The sequence below is a fragment of the Bufo bufo genome, chromosome 8, assembly GCF_905171765.1.
Source record: "Bufo bufo chromosome 8, aBufBuf1.1, whole genome shotgun sequence".
NCBI lineage: Eukaryota > Metazoa > Chordata > Amphibia > Anura > Bufonidae > Bufo > Bufo bufo.
The window spans coordinates 17,030,638-17,047,966 of NC_053396.1; the positions used below are offsets into that span (position 1 = coordinate 17,030,638).

The 17,329-nt window shown below is 46.6% G+C and overlaps 2 protein-coding genes across 3 annotated transcripts in view; one reads left to right on the plus strand and one right to left on the minus strand.

The window, feature by feature from the left end:
• Positions 1–1,579: 1,579 nt before the first annotated feature.
• On the minus strand, positions 1,580–11,480 carry C8H9orf78 (chromosome 8 C9orf78 homolog). The gene is made up of 9 exons (XM_040404830.1): positions 11,326–11,480; positions 8,219–8,278; positions 7,835–7,886; positions 5,990–6,060; positions 5,831–5,908; positions 4,074–4,271; positions 3,857–3,993; positions 3,372–3,470; positions 1,580–2,270 (listed from the first exon to the last, which is right to left on the minus strand). The coding sequence occupies exons 1-9, from the start codon at positions 11,409–11,411 to the stop codon at positions 2,179–2,181; spliced, it is 873 nt and encodes a 290-aa protein (XP_040260764.1). The 5' UTR covers positions 11,412–11,480; the 3' UTR covers positions 1,580–2,178.
• A 53-nt stretch (positions 11,481–11,533) lies between these two features.
• Positions 11,534–17,329, plus strand: part of USP20 (ubiquitin specific peptidase 20) — a 31,201-nt gene continuing 25,405 nt past the window's right edge. Inside the window, exons 1-5 of one of the 2 annotated variants that reach the window (XM_040404787.1) lie at positions 11,534–11,634; positions 16,530–16,710; positions 16,888–16,941; positions 17,030–17,092; positions 17,178–17,315. In XM_040404787.1, the coding sequence (XP_040260721.1) occupies positions 16,630–16,710; positions 16,888–16,941; positions 17,030–17,092; positions 17,178–17,315 (336 nt within the window). In that variant the 5' untranslated portion in view covers positions 11,534–11,634; positions 16,530–16,629. Of the gene's footprint in view, positions 11,665–16,529; positions 16,711–16,887; positions 16,942–17,029; positions 17,093–17,177; positions 17,316–17,329 lie in introns of both variants that reach the window. The other variant, XM_040404789.1, reaches the window with a different exon arrangement.

Here is a 17,329-nt window from a genome sequence, read left to right on the forward strand (position 1 = left end):
TGGATTCACATGATTATTGGATGAAATAGCTATTAGGATCATCCTGCGCACTACATTGTACATCCTGACCATGACGCATCCCTGTCCTCCTCAGTTATCGTCCTATGTGCCACCAGCAGTCCGCTGCCCTTTACTGCGTCCGACAGGAAAACGCATAACTGACTTTTGTGTACTTTTTATAATTTTTTTAAGGTCTGTATATTTTTGCTTATATTGATTTATTTATATTTTTGATACAATAAATATCTGTTTTCGGTACAGTTCCTGGCGATTGAGCGCCTGTTAACATCTGTGAAATATTACTCTGCACCTACAGACTGTGGGGCAGTCCGATGACAGCGCACCTATATCCGGAAACCAAAACGGGAGAGCCACTAGAATTCTTTTTTTTTTTACATTAATCTCATGAGGACGGCTTCACGCGCAGCGGATTTGGTTGCAGAAATTTGCGAGACTGAATATCGGATCCATTCATTTGAAAGGGATTTGCAGAAATCCACGCACTTGCTGCCAAAACAGCCCCATATATGAATGAATGGAAGAGCTTTTCAGTCACTAAAATTTCTGCAACTAACTTGTACCACAAGAGGTAATAGGGTTAACTCCGTCCTGCCCCCTTCACTATTAGCAGACAACATACACGGGAAACCAAAATAGAAAAGTTGAAGATTCCACATCGCCATCTAGTGCTGCTCCCTGGTACTGCATGTTTTTGTTTTTTTTAAATCACTTTTTAATGTTTTTATCCCCTCTGTTTTGCAGTTATGAATGAACTTCTAGCAGTTTGCATTGAAGGCCCAGATGGGTGTTCCTGATGGGGGTGTGTCCCTGCATAGTCCAACACTACCCAATCACTGCTGCCAGTGCCAGACTGTGCAGGACCCCCCCTCCTCCAACTGGTAACATCCACCTGGACCTTTACTGCAAACTGCTGGCAATTCATTAAGAAACTTCTAGCAGGAATAATAAAGGAATGGCACATCACAGAATTATAAGATGCAACACCTGTTTACCCGATAGGTGCTAGAGGTAAAACCTGGACCGAGCAGGCCCTGATCACACCACATCATGTACAGTTTTTAGGCCCATTCACACATATATTGGTACAAAAATGTGGCACGACAGTAATAGCTACCATTATGTCTGAACGCCCCTTCATTGCTGGACAAAACTCAGTTTCTACATTACAAATGTGAAACCCGTTTCCCAATAGCTTTTTTCTAAGCTTAGATATGCTCTCTTGAAGTTACAGGCCTAAAGCCTGAGGCTGCACTACTGAGAGATTCAGGGACGACAAGTCCCCCTCTGATATATCTTAGGTACAGCACTGACATGAAGACCGTGTACATATTTTTGGTGACCTGGATTGGCGCATCTATGATTTATGTATCTCTATCAACATTAGGTCTGTTGTCATCAGAATCCCTCAGTAGTGCAGCCTCAGGCTTTGGACCCGTAGCTTCTAGAGCTCATATCTCAGCACCGAAATAAGATACTGAGAAACGGTTTTCACATTTTTTATGTACCTAACCACGTCTTCAATTCTTGCCCGCTCCTAAGACTGCTGTAAAGTCATAGCCAAGATGGAGAAGAGATTGTTTAATTGTGTCCCTGCTCCAAATACACAACAGGTAAGAATCAATACAATTGGTTGCCTGAGATTTTGATATTGATGGCCTGTCCTCAGGGAAGTTCTTCCATATCAGATCAGTGGGGGTCCGACTACCGGCTGTATGAAGAGACCAGGGCCCGCCGGTGTGCAGCCTCGTCCAGCAGTCACGTGGCCTAGGCGCGCCGCGCAGCTCAGTCCCGTTCAAGTGAATGGGGCTGAGCTGCAATACCAAGCACAACCACTATACAATGGACAGCGCTGTGCTTGGTAAGGTGTGAGGAGGCCACTGGAGTGCTGCAGCCTCTTCATAAAGCGGATCGTCAGGGGTCCCTGGTGTTAGACCCCCGCCAATCAGGTATTGATGACCTTTCCTGAGGACACCTGGAAAAACCCTTTAAAATACAGATACATTGGTCCACGGATAACACTGACGGCCTTGACCCTTAGAAGTCTTTAGCTCCAAGGTGTCAGAAAAGAAGGTAAAGAGTTCTGTTCTCAGCTCCGGGGTAACTGGCGGCCACGTCCGGGCTTTATTACGCCGTATTGTAGATTTCCAGACGGCGGCATCAGTAACGTCTGTTCATTTTCTTGAACTTCTCATAGTGATAGTCGTCTGTGGCCTTCTCGTTGGATGGACGCTTGCGATTTAGAGGAGATTCTGAAGAGGAAGGGGCGAGAAGATCAGTTTTACATATAGAACTGATCATCCGTGTGCGCGTCTGAGCCCCACCCCCCCTCCCCCATACACAGAAGAGTAAAGTCAGCCAAAGCCACCGACTCGCCGGTTATCTTATGTGTATGGTGTGTGCCAACTTATCTGCTGGATCGGGCATTTCAATATGTCCTCATGGGAGATCAGCCACTGCCAGGAGTCTGACAATGGCTTTGTCTTCTCTCCTCACAGGGAACACATGCATGCTCCTCGGAATTAAGGATGCAGGTGTATGAGGAGGAATAGCTGGCGTCCTTAAAGGGATTGGCAACTTTTTGTTATTTTTACCTGGCCAGGCCTGCCAAGGGAAGCAAACTTACCTGCTCTCCGCCACTGGCTCCTTCATGTCTCCCACTGTCAACATCCGCTCTGCAGCCAATGAGTGGCCATAGCGGTGACCTGACCCCCCCTCCCCCCCAGTGTCATATTAGTTGGTGACATGACACAAGGGGGTCAGGTCACCACTGCAGCCAGTCACTGGCTGCAGAGGCGTCAAAGTGGATGTTGACAGGGAGCGAAGGAGCCGGGACTCAGCGTTAGGGAAGAAAATAGGCTTCCTTTTGAAGGTCTGTTTAGGATGGGGGCTCTGCCAAAAAACCATAGAAGGTGGCCAACCCCTTTAGGGTCCATTCACACGTCCGTAGCGTATTGCGGATCTGCAATACATCCGTCCGGCACCCCCATAGAACTGCCTATTCTGGTCTGTAATTGCGGACAAGAATAGGACATGTTCTATTTTTTTTCGGGAGCCACGGACTGGAAGATCGGGGGCCGCGCTCCGGAAATGCGGATGCGGACAGCAAACTGTGTGCAGGCCGCATCCTTTCCATCCCCATTGAGAATGAATGGGTCCGCACCCGTTCCGCAGAATTGCGGACCCATTCTACGGACGTGTGAATGGACCCTTAAAGGGACATTGTGACCCAAAATTGTGCAGACAGTTTTCAATCATGTTGCAAAATGTCCGACTGTCCCGGATATTTAGTGTCATTTCGTGGCGCTCTCCAGCCCTCGCTTTGTGCGCCTCTGATGTCGGCTCATACTCACTCTCAGGTTCTGGCTTCTCGGTGTCTCCTACTCGCAGGGGACGAGCTTTTGGCTCTTCCTTGTGACGTCTCATAGGGGTGTTGAGGTCCTCCTGGTAGACTGAGGAGAAAGGGAAAAATGTCTTCAATAACTTGAATAAGGGAAGCATTTACGGCCCCCTTTTCTAGAAACAGCGCCACTTTTGACCATAGGCTATGTCTGGTATTGCAGCTTAACCCCATGTAAGTAGGTTTCGCCGACACAGCCTTTGTACTAGAAAGCCATGAACAAGCTTTTGCCCTTATGGGTGCTTTTTAGAAGATGTTGCACCTCAGAAGGTTTGGGTTATTTTTTTTACCCCACAAGCAGGGGTATTTGGTAGTGATGGGTTCTGTGTGTTAGGGTACCTTGTCTGTAGGGGTTAAATTGAAAGTCAGAAGGCAAAAAAACAAAAAAAACAACAACACAGGACGGGGCCCAACATACACCCGCCACCCGAACCTTACATCGATTGTGCTGCACGTAGTTGACGGCCATGTTGGTGGGCACAAAGGAAGTTTGCTTGTCCTTCTTCTTATTCTGCTGCTCGGCCAGTAAGCGGGCCTTGGCGTCTTCCGTGGAGATGATGTTTTTGATTTTTGCACTGGAAATTAAGAAGATATGGCTGTCATTACTGCGGAGATTTCCCGCATAAGACAAAACCAGAGTAAAGCGACCACCTACTCTATGCCCAGGTCCACCTCCGGGATCCCGCTCAGCATCTGGTTGGACAACATCTCCTCCGTCTTCTTGGCGGACGACACCTTGATGCTGTCCGGGAGCTCGTACAAGCAATCTTCTGCGCTCTTTGGCTTCACCTTCTTCTCTTCATTCTCAATGATTCCTTTTTTTTTCTTCAGCTCTGTTTCGATGTACTTCATCCTGAAATAGGAGACGTCACGGTCAGCACTTGTGCCAGACATGATAATGCACCGAACATGCCCCCCCCCCCATGTAAATTATAATATTATCAGAAGTCACCAAGGAGTTCTGTGCTGCAGGCAGAGCACGTATATACAGTTCACATACATGTCTCGGCTACTGCAGAACCTCTTTTTGAAGTGTAAGGGGAGATTCCAGACCAATCGTTGATATAAAACTCTGCCAGACGTTTTTTTTTTTTTAAATAAAGGTCTGCAGCAGCTGAGGTGTGTATTATGATGTTCTGCAGAAGCTGAGGTGTGTATTATGAGGTTCTGCAGCAGCTGAGGTGTGTATTATGATGTTCTGCAGAAGCTGAGGTGTGTATTATGAGGTTCTGCAGCAGCTGAGGTGTGTATTATGATGTTCTGCAGAAGCTGAGGTGTGTATTATGAGGTTCTGCAGCAGCTGAGGTGTGTATTATGATGTTCTGCAGCAGCTGAGGTGTGTATTATGATGTTCTGCAGCAGCTGAGGTGTGTATTATGATGTTCTGCAGCAGCTGAGGTGTGTATTATGATGTTCTGCAGCAGCTGAGGTGTGCATTATGAGGTTCTGCAGCAGCTGCGGTGTGCATTATGAGGTTCTGCAGCAGCTGCGGTGTGCATTATGAGGTTCTGCAGCAGCTGCGGTGTGCATTAGGAGGTTCTGCAGCAGCTGCGGTGTGCATTAGGAGGTTCTGCAGCAGCTGAGGTGTGTATTATGATGTTCTGCAGCAGCTGAGGTGTGTATTATGATGTTCTGCAGCAGCTGAGGTGTGTATTATGAGGTTCTGCAGCAGCTGAGGTGTGTATTTTGAGGTTCTGCAGCAGCTGAGGTGTGTATTTTGAGGTTCTGCAGCAGCTGAGGTGTGTATTTTGAGGTTCTGCAGCAGCTGAGGTGTGTATTTTGAGGTTCTGCAGCAGCTGAGGTGTGTATTTTGAGGTTCTGCAGCAGCTGAGGTGTGTATTTTGAGGTTCTGCAGCAGCTGAGGTGTGTATTTTGAGGTTCTGCAGCAGCTGAGGTGTGTATTTTGAGGTTCTGCAGCAGCTGAGGTGTGTATTTTGAGGTTCTGCAGCAGCTGAGGTGTGTATTTTGAGGTTCTGCAGCAGCTGAGGTGTGTATTTTGAGGTTCTGCAGCAGCTGAGGTGTGTATTATGAGGTTCTGCAGCAGCTGAGGTGTGTATTATGAGGTTCTGCAGCAGCTGAGGGGTGTATTTTTATTTTGTTTAGTTTTAAAGAGAGGGAACACTAACTGTCAGTTAATCAGTGCTCAGCACGGGAGACTAAATTTCCTGCAAAATTAATCTGCGACAGACTGGTATGGCAGGAGGAGATAAGCAGCGCCTTGATAGTGCCGCTCATCTCTGTACAATCATCAGCTACTGACGTCAGAATGAGACGTTTACGTTGATGTTACTAATAGAATATTTCCACTGACGTCCATGAAAACTACCCATTGCCAGAAAGTGGAGGACAACCCCCAACATCACCCAGGTTCAGCTTCCTACAACATATCACACCGCCCGGCACTACACCTACATGTCAGCATCTTCATCCCTCCTGTTGGTTTCTGCAGAGAACGAGGTTCCCAGGTTCAGGTCTTCATCGTCTGCAAGTCTATAGAAGGAAACAGAATGATTTCGGTCAGACGGGCCCCGGCTCCGGACACACGGTATTACACATTACACAGGATTGTACCTGTCCGTGCCCCGGTCCTTCAGCTTCTTCATATCCACGATCCCTCCAGTTTTGATTTTGAAAGGATCATCCTATGAAGAGACAACAGTCAGAAACATAACCTCACGGTTCGTCCTGGAGCTGATGTATTACCAGTCACTATCCAGAGATGAGCAACGATACAGCGGCGCCGCTTATCACTTCCTGCAGTAGTAATGTACTCAGCCTCTTGGTGACGTGTAATATTCTTATAATGTACGGCAGGGGGCATTATTCCGTATATAATTTCCTTTCTACCCATGGTGCTCCATAAGGACATGGATACATTCTGGGGGAAACACTTGTAAGTTAGAGGGGTTGTCCGAGATTTTGATAATGATGATCGGTGGGGGCACCCCTGATGATCAGCTGTTAGAAGAGGCCAGGCGCTCCAGTGAGAGCTGCTGCCTCTTCCTAAACCAGTGACATCACGGTCATCGGTCACATGGCCTAGGCGCAGCGCAGTCCCATACAAGTGAAGGAGCCTGGGCTGCAATACCAGGCACAGCCACTATCCAATGTATGGCGCTGTGCTTGGAATGCTCAATGGAGCGCGCCAGCCTCTTCAAACAACCGATTACTAGGGGTGCCAGGTGTCAGACCCCCACTGATCAGATATCCTGAGGATAGGTCATCAGTATTAAACACTCAGAAAACCCCTCTAATACATCCGTGTCACACAGAATGAATAGTAAATTGAAAGCCTTGTCTCCATGTTTGTTCTGCAGGCAGCTAAAATCAGTGGCATATCCACCATGGAGACCACGTGACTGGAATGGGGCTTGGGTGAGAGGGGACCCAACACTGAACTCCATCCTCTGTTTTCAACTTAAATCCACAGCTTGTTCCTATGGCCACCACCAGGGGGAGCTCATTGCAATAGAGATTTTAATAGCTTCCATCCATTTCAACTGTATAAGTTGTTCTGCACTCAGCTCCCCCTAGAGGTGGCTGCAGGTAGCCAGTTTTATCATGTACTAGATCAGGGATGGCCAACCTGCGGCTCTCCAGCTGTTGCAAAACTACAACTCCCAGCATGCCCAGACTGCCTACAGCTAGCAGTCTACAGCAGGGCATGGTGGGAGTTGTAGTTTTACAACAGCTGGAGAGCCGCAGGTTGGCCATGCCTGTACTAGATGAAGGGAAGTATAGGGGGAGATTTATCAATGATTTACGCCAATTATCTGGTGCAAATACATTGGAAAAATATGGTATTCAGAACGCGCTCTATATTTATAAAGCACCTATTCCACTTTTTCCGACATTGGGTAAAGCGGGTGAGGGGGAGCACGACATTTTTTATTTATTTATTTTTATTTAAAAAAAAAAAAATCATACATTTGTCAGAAATCTCACTGGGGGGGGCCATACCAAATCTGTGTAATTCCTGGCTAAAAGGAGTGAACCCTAAACAGCTTTTCACTGACTTAATGGAAAAAACCGCCACCATGTGCACATATATAATTATATATTGTGCCTGTGAATAAACCAGTGATATGTATTAGCTTTCTAAGTAAAGAAAACCTCTATTCTCAATATGGCAAGGCTATAGTAAGTGGTGTATATGATATGTACATGATGTCTAGCCCTGTCAATCAAGGGGAGTGTGCAGAGTACAGGGGTGTTACAAAGCAGTGCGCCAAAGATTCAGCCCCGCCCCCATGTGCTCCAACATGGTCATTTGCATATATATATATAAAATGCATATATCTCTGCAGCTGTTTAGCGTACAGACAGAGGAAAAGTATCGTTTTAATCAGCATGATGAGCCCTACCACGCAGTAGGTTGATCTTGCTGACAGAGGCTTTAACACCACATGTACTTACCACCAGCACTTCTTCTTCTGAAACTTTTTCTCCAACCAATAGAGCGACAGCGCTGCAGACAAATCCCAGAGAAGTAAGTCATTTTATGAGTAAATCTATGATTGCACAAAAAAAGCACCCCCCAGATTAACACTTCAGTGACATCAGGTAGCCAATGGCTTGATAATCTGGTACAATGTATCAGCGCAGGTAAATTTCTTATCTCACAGAGGATTGTTTAGATTAGATACAACTGTAGCAAGACCTCAGCTGTGAGAAGTATTAGATCAGGATGATGTAAAGGAGAACGTTTCCCTTCACTGACAGGCAAACTACATCATGTATTAATAGGAATATTAGTTTTGTGCTAGATGAGGGGGGATTGCACTGAATTATCGCTCTTACCTTACACCATTGGGGCGCTTTCGTAGACTCTGCACTTCCTTGGCTTCTTCAAGTTTCATTCTGCAGGTACACAAGACATAAAATACATTATATACACACACACATATATATATATATATATATATATATATATATATATATATATATATATATATATATATATATATATATACACACACATACACACACACTGAACAAAAATTATAAACGCAACACTTTTGGTTTTGCTCCCATTTAGCATGAGCTGGACTCAAAGATCTGAAACATTTTCTACATACACAAAAGACCCATTACTCTTAAATATTGTTCACAAATCTGTCTAAATCTGTGTTAGTGAGCACTTCTCCTTTGCCGAGATAATCCATCCCACCTCACAGGTGTGGCATATCAAGGTGCTGATTAGACAGCATGAATACTGCACAGGTGTGCCTTAGACTGCTCACAATAAAAGGCCACTCTGAAATGTGCAGTTTGATCACAAAGCACAATGCCACAGATGTCGCAACGTTCGAGGGAGCGTGCAATTGGCATGCTGACTGCAGGAATGTCTACCAGAGCTGTTGCCCGTGCAATGAATGCTCATTTCTCTACCATAAGCCGTCTCCAAAGGCGTTTCAGAGAATTTGGCAGAACATCCAACCGGCCTCACAACCGCAGACCACGTGTAACCACACCAGCCCAGGACCTCCACATCCAGCATGTTCACCTCCATGATCGTCTGAGACCAGTCACCCGGACAGCTGCAGCAACAATCGGTTTGCATAACCCAAGAATTTCTGCACAAACTGTCAGATACCGTCTCAGGGAAGCTCATCTGCTCGTCGTCCTCATCGGGGGCTGGACCTGACTGCAGGTCGTCGTCGTAACCGACTTAAGTGGGCAAATGCTTACATTCGATGGCATCTGGCGCGTTCTGTTCACGGATGAGTCCCGGTTTTCACTGTTCAGGGCAGATGGCAGACAGCGTGTGTGGCGTCGTGTGGGTGAGTGGTTTGCTGACGTCAACGTTGTGGATCGAGTGGCCCATGGTGGCGGTGGGGTTATGGTATGGGCAGGCGTATGTTATGGACAACGAACACAGGTTAATTTTATTGCTGCCATTTTGAAAGCGCAGAGATACCGTGCCGAGATCCTGAGGCCCATTGTTGTGCCATTCACCCACGACATCACCTCATGTTGCAGCAGGATAATGCACGGCCCCATATTGTAAGGATCTGCACACAATTCCTGGAAGCTGAAAACATCCCAGTTCTTGCATGGCCAGCATACTCACCGGACATGTCACCCATTGAGCATGTTTGGGATGCTCTGGATCGGCGTATATGACAGCGTATTCCAGATCCTGCCAATATTCTGCAACTTCGCACAGCTATTGAAGAGGAGTGGACCCACATTCCACAGGCCACAATCAACAACCTGATCAGCTCTATGCCACGGAGATGTGTTGCACTGCGTGAGGAAAATGGTGCCCCCCCCCCCCCAGTAAGGCAAAACTGTGCACATTTCAGAGTTTCCTTGTATTGTGGGCAGTCTAAGGCACACCTGTACAATATTCATGCTGTCTAATCAGCACCTCGATAATCCATCCCACCTCACAGGTGTGGCCTATCTCGGCAAAGGAGAAGTGCTCACTAACACAGATTTACACAGGTTTGTGAAAAATATTTGAGAGTAATGGGTCTTTTGTGCAGGGCTTGACAAATTTCCTTGGAATCTAGGAGCCAGCTAAAAAAGTTAGGAGCCAGACGGAGCCGCGTCATAAGGCTCCCAGTAGATGTCCCCATAGTGCTCCCCCCCCACTTCTCCATAGGGCCCCCAGTAGATGCCCCCATAGTGCTCTTTCCACTCTTTTCCATAGTGCCCCCCATGTTGTGCCTGTATGTAGGGCCCCCATAGTGCCCCCCATATTGTGCCAGTATATAGGGCCCCCATAGTGCCCCCCATGTTGTGCCAGTATATAGGGCCCCATAGTGCCCACCCCCCCACAGTATATTATAAATAATAAAAACAATAAACTCATATACTTACCTCCATGCTGCTGTCAGTGATGCGATGCAGGCCTCTTCCGGCCTGTGTCCCGCACTGTACGGTTCAGACGGCCCGATGACGTCATCGCGCCGCCTGCACCGGCCTCTGATAGGCTACAGGCCTAACGGGCAAGGGAGACGCCTCTCCCCTGCTCCTCCGCACCGTTCATCCTGAGGACGGCGATACAGATGAATATGGAGATGAGCGCTTCCACAATGGAGGCGCTCATCTCCACTCCTGTTGCCTCCGGACAGAACGCCCCCCCCCTCACCTTTGAAAACGGGCTGACAAATACCCAAGCGCCAGGACCAAATTCCTGATCGCCATGGCGACCGGGATTTGTCGAGCCCTGCTTTCGTGTCTGTAGAAAATGTTTCAGATCTTTGAGTTCAGCTCATGCAAAATGGAAGCAAAACCAAAAGTGTTGCGTTTACATTTATGCTCAGTGCAGATTATATATATATACACACACACATATGGAGATATAGAGTCCTGTTTGATGAGAAGACCACCTGCCCTTTGTGATTTCCGAGAATGGAAATCCTGTGTCCCCTGGAGAGGAGAGATGCACATGTACGGTTCAGAGGCGTCCGGTGGCCCCCTGCCGCTCCATTCAATGTATAGGGAGTGGGCTGACTGAATACTGCCATGGCTGTACTCTGCTGTTTCCGACAGCCCCATAGACGCTGAATGGACTTGGCGCCCTCCATTCTATCTTGTGCAGCGAGTAGGAGTTGAGGGTGGAGACCCCTGTTCTAGTGATTGGTGGGACATCCGTCATGGGAAAACTCTTTTAAAGGGGTCCTCTCATGAATACAACCCCTTTTTGAATGGAAGTAGGCACAGAGGACACCGCGGTCATTGAGCGAAGCCCTTTCCTGGCGATTTGCACAAACCCTGTGGTCATGTGACCGGTAACGGATGAGGGTCTTCTTCTGACTGGGCGGGGGGGGGGGGGGGGGGGGGGGGGGTACATAGACCCTGTAGTTTCCCAAAACAACCATAGTTTGCAAAAGAGCTGGCATCTGCCTGGTTACTATGGGCAACTGACCCATCCCTTCTTTAAGGATCTTACTGACCTAACCTCGTTGGTCACCTCTTCATCTTCCTCCTCTTCTTCGGAGCTGGAGGCTTTGCGTCTGCGGAAGTTTCTCCCGGATGGCATTTTACTTTCCAGTTCCACACCGATCCTCAGGTCTGCGTGTAAACAGCACTAAAAGCACGGATCCACTTCCGGCGCAGTGTGATGACGTAAGCACGCCCTTCTGAGGCCTTCAGGCTCCGCCCTGGCTCTGGCAGTGAGGGGGCGGAGCTAGAAATCAGCCGTCAACAGCTGCAGAAAGATGGGGGCCCGTATACTGACTGCAGTGCCATAGACCATAGGGGAGGTGAGTGTCCTCCAGAGCGGACACAGGCAGGTGGGTGCCCGCAGGGTGTATACACAGGGACATGACAGATAGGTATGAGTATGTATATAATATATGCATAACCCACTGGTAATGGACATGTTGTAGATGTCAGTCAGCATTATCTGTCAGTGTTTCCTATCAGTTCCCTGGAAAGCTGGGTGACAACTAATGGCCGCCATTAGATCTCCCACAGGTGATGGCACCCAGCTTTCCTAGAGTCCTGAATGACAATAATTCAGCGACGTGTCCACCGATCCTGTCTCCCTAGATAATTTGGAAAAGCCGGGTGACAGCCTTTGTGGGTGCTGTATTGTATTGGCCCCCACCTGGGTTGTCACCCCACATCAGTCTGTAGACTTTTGTCAATGTTTCTTTCCAGTTCAGTCTTGCAGCTGCTTTGCCTCAGGGCCCCCATGACAGCTCCTCCTGTCGGAGAGGGACATTCATCCAGATTTCTCTCCTAACGCTCTTATGGCCGCCATGTGGGTTGTCGCCCCCTCGTTAGATATTTTTAAACGTTTTCCTTCCTGTGTGCAGATTGACGGTATAGACTTGCATGGGCCCCCATGACAACTCCTCCTGTCCTGTAGTCGGCAGATCAGCTTTGGAGTGAGATTTTCCTGCAGTCCAGTGTCATTGCATTGTAATGCTGTTATGGCCACCACATGGGTTGTCACCCCACATCAGTCTGTAGACTTTTTTTCAATGTTTACTTCCTGTACCCTGATTGACATTACTGTCCTGCATGGGCCCCCATGACAACTCCTCCTGTTGGAGAAGGAAATTCATCAAGATTTCTCAGAGGTCCAATATCGTTACTCTGTAATGGCCGCCACATCAGTCTGTAGACTTTTTCTTTCAATGTTTACTTCCTGTACGCTGATTGACATTACAGTCCTGCGTGGGCCCCCATGACAACCCCTCCTGTCCTGTGGTCTATCAGATAAGCTTAGTCGGACGGAGATTTCCCTGCAGTCCAGTGTCCTTACTCTTTGGACATTGAATACAAAACTGTAATAAGACCTTCTAAATGTCATGATTGGAACAATGTCCTAATGAGATCCGTCCTCCTCTGGCCTGCTTGTTCACGGAGTAAACACGAACTGAAAGATATGTGAAAGCAGCAAAATTCACAATGAAGTGAGATTTCACATTCGCTGACTTTTTTTTAGCCCTGTGCCTCTCCAGCTGTTGTACAACTACAACTCCCAGCATACCCTGCTAGAGCATGCTGGTAGTTGTTGGTTTGCAACCACTAGAGAAACACTGGTTGGATATAACGGTTCCATGTCCAGGTCTTCAGCCTCTGCATGTCAGCAAAAGGAGGTTTCCAATTTTTGACAGCAAACAGAGATCTCGACAGTGGCCATAAATGACACAGAGTATAGGAGAAAGTTGGTAAGTCTATCACTATTCAATGGAGGATCCTTTGAATCTTCTTGAGGATTGGCCTCCTCCTTCCGCAGGGTCTATGAGGTGAAGCCGTAGATTATAACCTGCATTATAATGACTCAGCAGGTTCTGGATCCCGAGTGATTATACATTCTTGTCTATACAGAGGCTGCATGTTAAAGAGACGTTCAGAAAATCTTCAGACCCTTCAACATTTTTCACATTTTGTTCTGTTGCTCCTTGTGCTAAAATAACAAAAAAATCAAGTCCCCCCCCCCATCAGTGTACACTCAATACCCCATAATGAGAAAGTGAAAACAGAATGCTATTAAAAAGGAAAAACTGAAATTTCGCCTGGACATAAGTATTCAGCCCCTTCACTGTGACACTTGACATTTCGCTCCAGACCCTCCCATTTCTCCTGATCATCTTTGAGATGGTTCTCCACCTTGATTGGAGTCGCCGGTAGTAAATTCAGTGGATTGGACATGATTTGGAAAGGCACAGCCCTGTCTATATAAGGCCCTTAGCAACAACCAAGCCACGAGGAGGAACAAACTACCTGTAGAGCTCAGAGACGGGATTGTGTGGAGATCTAGAAAAAGGGATAAACAGGTCTGCTGGACTGAAAGTTCTCAAGACCACAGTGGCCTCCATAATTCTTAAATGGAAGAAGTTTGGAACAACCAGGACTCTTCCTAGAGCTGGCCGCCCCACCAAACTGAGTAATCAGGGGAGTAGGGCCTCGGTAAGAGAGGTGACCAAGAACCCAATGAGCGCTAAAGATCCTGTGTGCAGATGGGAGAACCTTCTAGAAGGTCAACCATCACTGCAGCCTCCACCAATCTGGCCAGAAAGAAGCCTCTCCTCAGAAAGCCGCATGGAGATTGCAACAAAAAAGCACCTTAAGGACTCTGAAATAAGATTCTCTGGTCTTATGAAACCAAGATTGAACTTCTTGGCCATGTCTTGAAGAAACCATGCACTGCTTCTTCACCTGCCCAATACCATCCCTACAGCGAAGCATGGGGGTGGCAGCATCATGCTGGGGGGGGGGGGGGACTGGTCAGGGTCGAGGAAAAGCTGTATGGAGCAAAGTACAGAGATATTCTTAACCCCTTAGTGACCAGCCTGTTTTGGGCCTTACTGACCAAGCGTTTTTCTTCCTTTTTTCATTGTCGCGTTCCAAGAGCAATAACCTTTTTATTTATTTTTTATTTCTATATAGCTGTATGAGGGCTTGCTTTTTGTGGGACAAGTTGTAGTTTTTAATGGCGCCATTTTGGGGTACACAACTTTCTGATGAACTTTTATTAATTATTTCTGGGAGGGAGATGGGAAAAACAGCAATACTACCACTGCGTTTTTACATTATAAATTTTACAGCATTAATTTTTTGGTATAAATAACATAATATCTTTATTCTCTAGTTCAGTACGATTACAGTGATACCAAATACAGATATTTTTTTTGTACGTTTTACTACTTTTTTTGCATTTTTTTTTTTTAAAAGAAAAAAATGTTTTGGCATTGCCACTTCCCAAGACCCATAAATTTTTTTTTATTTTTCTTTATATGGAGTTGTGTGAGGGCTTGATTTTTGGGGGACGACTTGTATTTTTCATTGGTATCATTTTGGAGTAAATGGTGCAATTAAGCCCTAAATCTTTTTTTTCTCAGGAACTGCCCATCTGATTTTCACAAGGCAGGTATCCACCTCACCAAGCAGTATGCCCGGCTTATAGGGTTGATCCCAGATTTGCCAACTCCAACTTCATAAATGGCCAATAATTAGTAATACATTTCCTGTAGCAAAAAGGTGACATTGGGGTTTTTCTCACCATCATGTAAGTAATCCGGCTGCTTAGATAGAAGGTAAGCCAAGTTAGGATGCAATAACTGGAAAACACTGTTATGCACTCTCTCCCATAACTTGGGTTGGCGGTGAAGCAGTTACCGCAGGGAGGAAATCTCTGGCTGTTTCAGGATACAAAAAAGAGGGAGGAGCTCACACTTTTTGTGCTTAGTGTCCTCCTCCTCCTAGCGGCAACAACTATACCCATGGTCAAGCCTGTGTCCCCCAATGAGACGGATGAGAAATCAGTTATACCCTCTTCTGTCCTTATACTATAAACAGTGATAGATCACTAGCACTCCTTAGAACACAGGAGAGGTAAGAACTGATTCTCTATCACCACTAGAACACCCTGCTAATCATGGTTTATAGTATAAGGACAGGAGAGGACACAGGAGAGGTGAGAACTGATTCTCTATCACCACTAGAACACCCTGCTTATAACGGTTTATAGTATAGGGACAGGAGAGGACACAAGAGAGGTGAGAACTGATTCTCTATCACCACTAGAACACCCTGCTAATCATGGTTTATAGTATAAGGATAGGAGAGGACACAGGAGAGGTGAGAACTGATTCTCTATCACCACTAGAACACCCTGCTTATAACGGTTTATAGTATAGGGACAGGAGAGGACACAGGAGAGGTGAGAACTGATTCTCTATCACCACTAGAACACCCTGCTAATCATGATTTATAGTATAAGGACAGGAGAGGACACAGGAGAGGTGAGAACTGATTCTCTATCACCACTAGAACACCCTGCTTATCACAGTTTATAGTAAAAGGACAGGAGAGGACACAGGAGAGGTGAGAACTGATTCTCTATCACCACTAGAACACCCTGCTAATCACGGTTTATAGTATAAGGACAGGAGAGGACACAGGAGAGGTGAGAACTGGTTCTCTATCACCACTAGAACACCCTGCTAATCATGGTTTATAGTATAAGGACAGGAGAGGACACAGGAGAGGTGAGAACTGATTCTCTATCACCACTAGAACACCCTGCTTATAACGGTTTATAGTATAGGGAAAGGAGAGGACACAGGAGAGGTGAGAACTGATTCTCTATCACCACTAGAACACCCTGCTAATCACGGTTTATAGTATAAGGACAGGAGAGGACACAGGAGAGGTGAGAACTCATTATTTATAACCACTAGAACACCCTGCTAATCACTCGTTTTGATAAATGGGGACCTTAGATTGATAGAACATAAAATATATTAATGATTAATATTTCTAAATGAAAGTTAATCCATTAATTATACCAATATATATTTTTTTAAACGGGAATCGGTACATTTATACTGACTCTGACTCCACCCAAGAGTAGCTTTTTATATTTTATTGCACATATTTACGACTAAAAATGTTTGTAATGGGTTTTCATTAAACACTTCGTACCATATAGCCTCTTTGTATTACAATGCATAGCAGGCTGCATAAAACCATTCACAGTGAAATCCTTCAGAGTTTCTCTGACGTCTCTGTCTCCCGGACGCACATTGCCGATGTCCGTGTTTTGCGGATCCGCAAAACACATACGGCGGTGTGAATGGACCCTTCTTCTGAAGAATCTTCTGAGCTGATTTATGACCAAGTCAATGTTGTCTCTCTCTAGAGCGTCCACCCTATCTCTGCTTTTCAAGGGTTGGTGGTGAGGACACTTAGAGACGCTTGAGGTTTCCCTCTTTTCTGCACTGTGGTCCTTCAAAAACACTATGAGTGAAATAGACGACTTCTGTCCTCACCTGGACTCAATAGGAGAAGTCACCAAGGAGGAGCTGATCTTGAAATCGAAGGTGAGATACTTAGCACGCGCTGTGCCTGGTACCAGCTGTAACATTGGATAAAATGGGGGCAAAATAGGGTAGGGTGACCACCACTGATCTAAGGTGTATGCACAAAATGGGAGTGGACACCCATGGGTGCTGGTATCCTATAACTCTTTATCGCCTCCCTTCTTTTTTTTCCCATAGGGAACATGTGAGTCTTGTGGAGCTGGCGGACCCAACCTGTGGGCCTGTCTGCAGGTAAATGGTCCATAACTAAGCAGCACATCACGGGGAGGACATTGCACTTATTTAGTTATTGTGACTGACCGCAGCTTTCTGCTTTCAGGATGAGTGCCAGTACGTGGGATGTGGCGAGTCCTATGCTGACCACAGTACCCTGCATGCCCAGGTGAACCAGTCACCCCATGTCTTGCATATGGCCAGGGTCCATATTTCTTAAATGAATTTGCCACCTCCATGTTTGCGTCTTCCAGGCTAAGAAGCACAATCTGACGGTGAACCTGACCACCTTCCGGGTTTGGTGTTACGCTTGTGAGAAGGAAGTTTTCCTGGACTCTCGGGTTCCTTCTCCTCCTCACTCCCAGTCAACTTCTCCCAAACTGATCCACAGGGTGCGTCTTTATAC

Coding starts and splice junctions, on each gene's coding strand:
- C8H9orf78 (XM_040404830.1), bottom strand. CDS start 11,411: ATGCCATCCGGGAGAAACTTCCGCAGACGCAAAGCCTCCAGCTCCGAA. Junction 5,909..5,989: donor AAGGACCGGGGCACGGACAG/GTACAATCCTGT, acceptor TTCCTTCTATAG/ACTTGCAGACGATGAAGACC. Junction 4,272..5,830: donor AGGGATGAAGATGCTGACAT/GTAGGTGTAGTG, acceptor CTCCTATTTCAG/GATGAAGTACATCGAAACAG.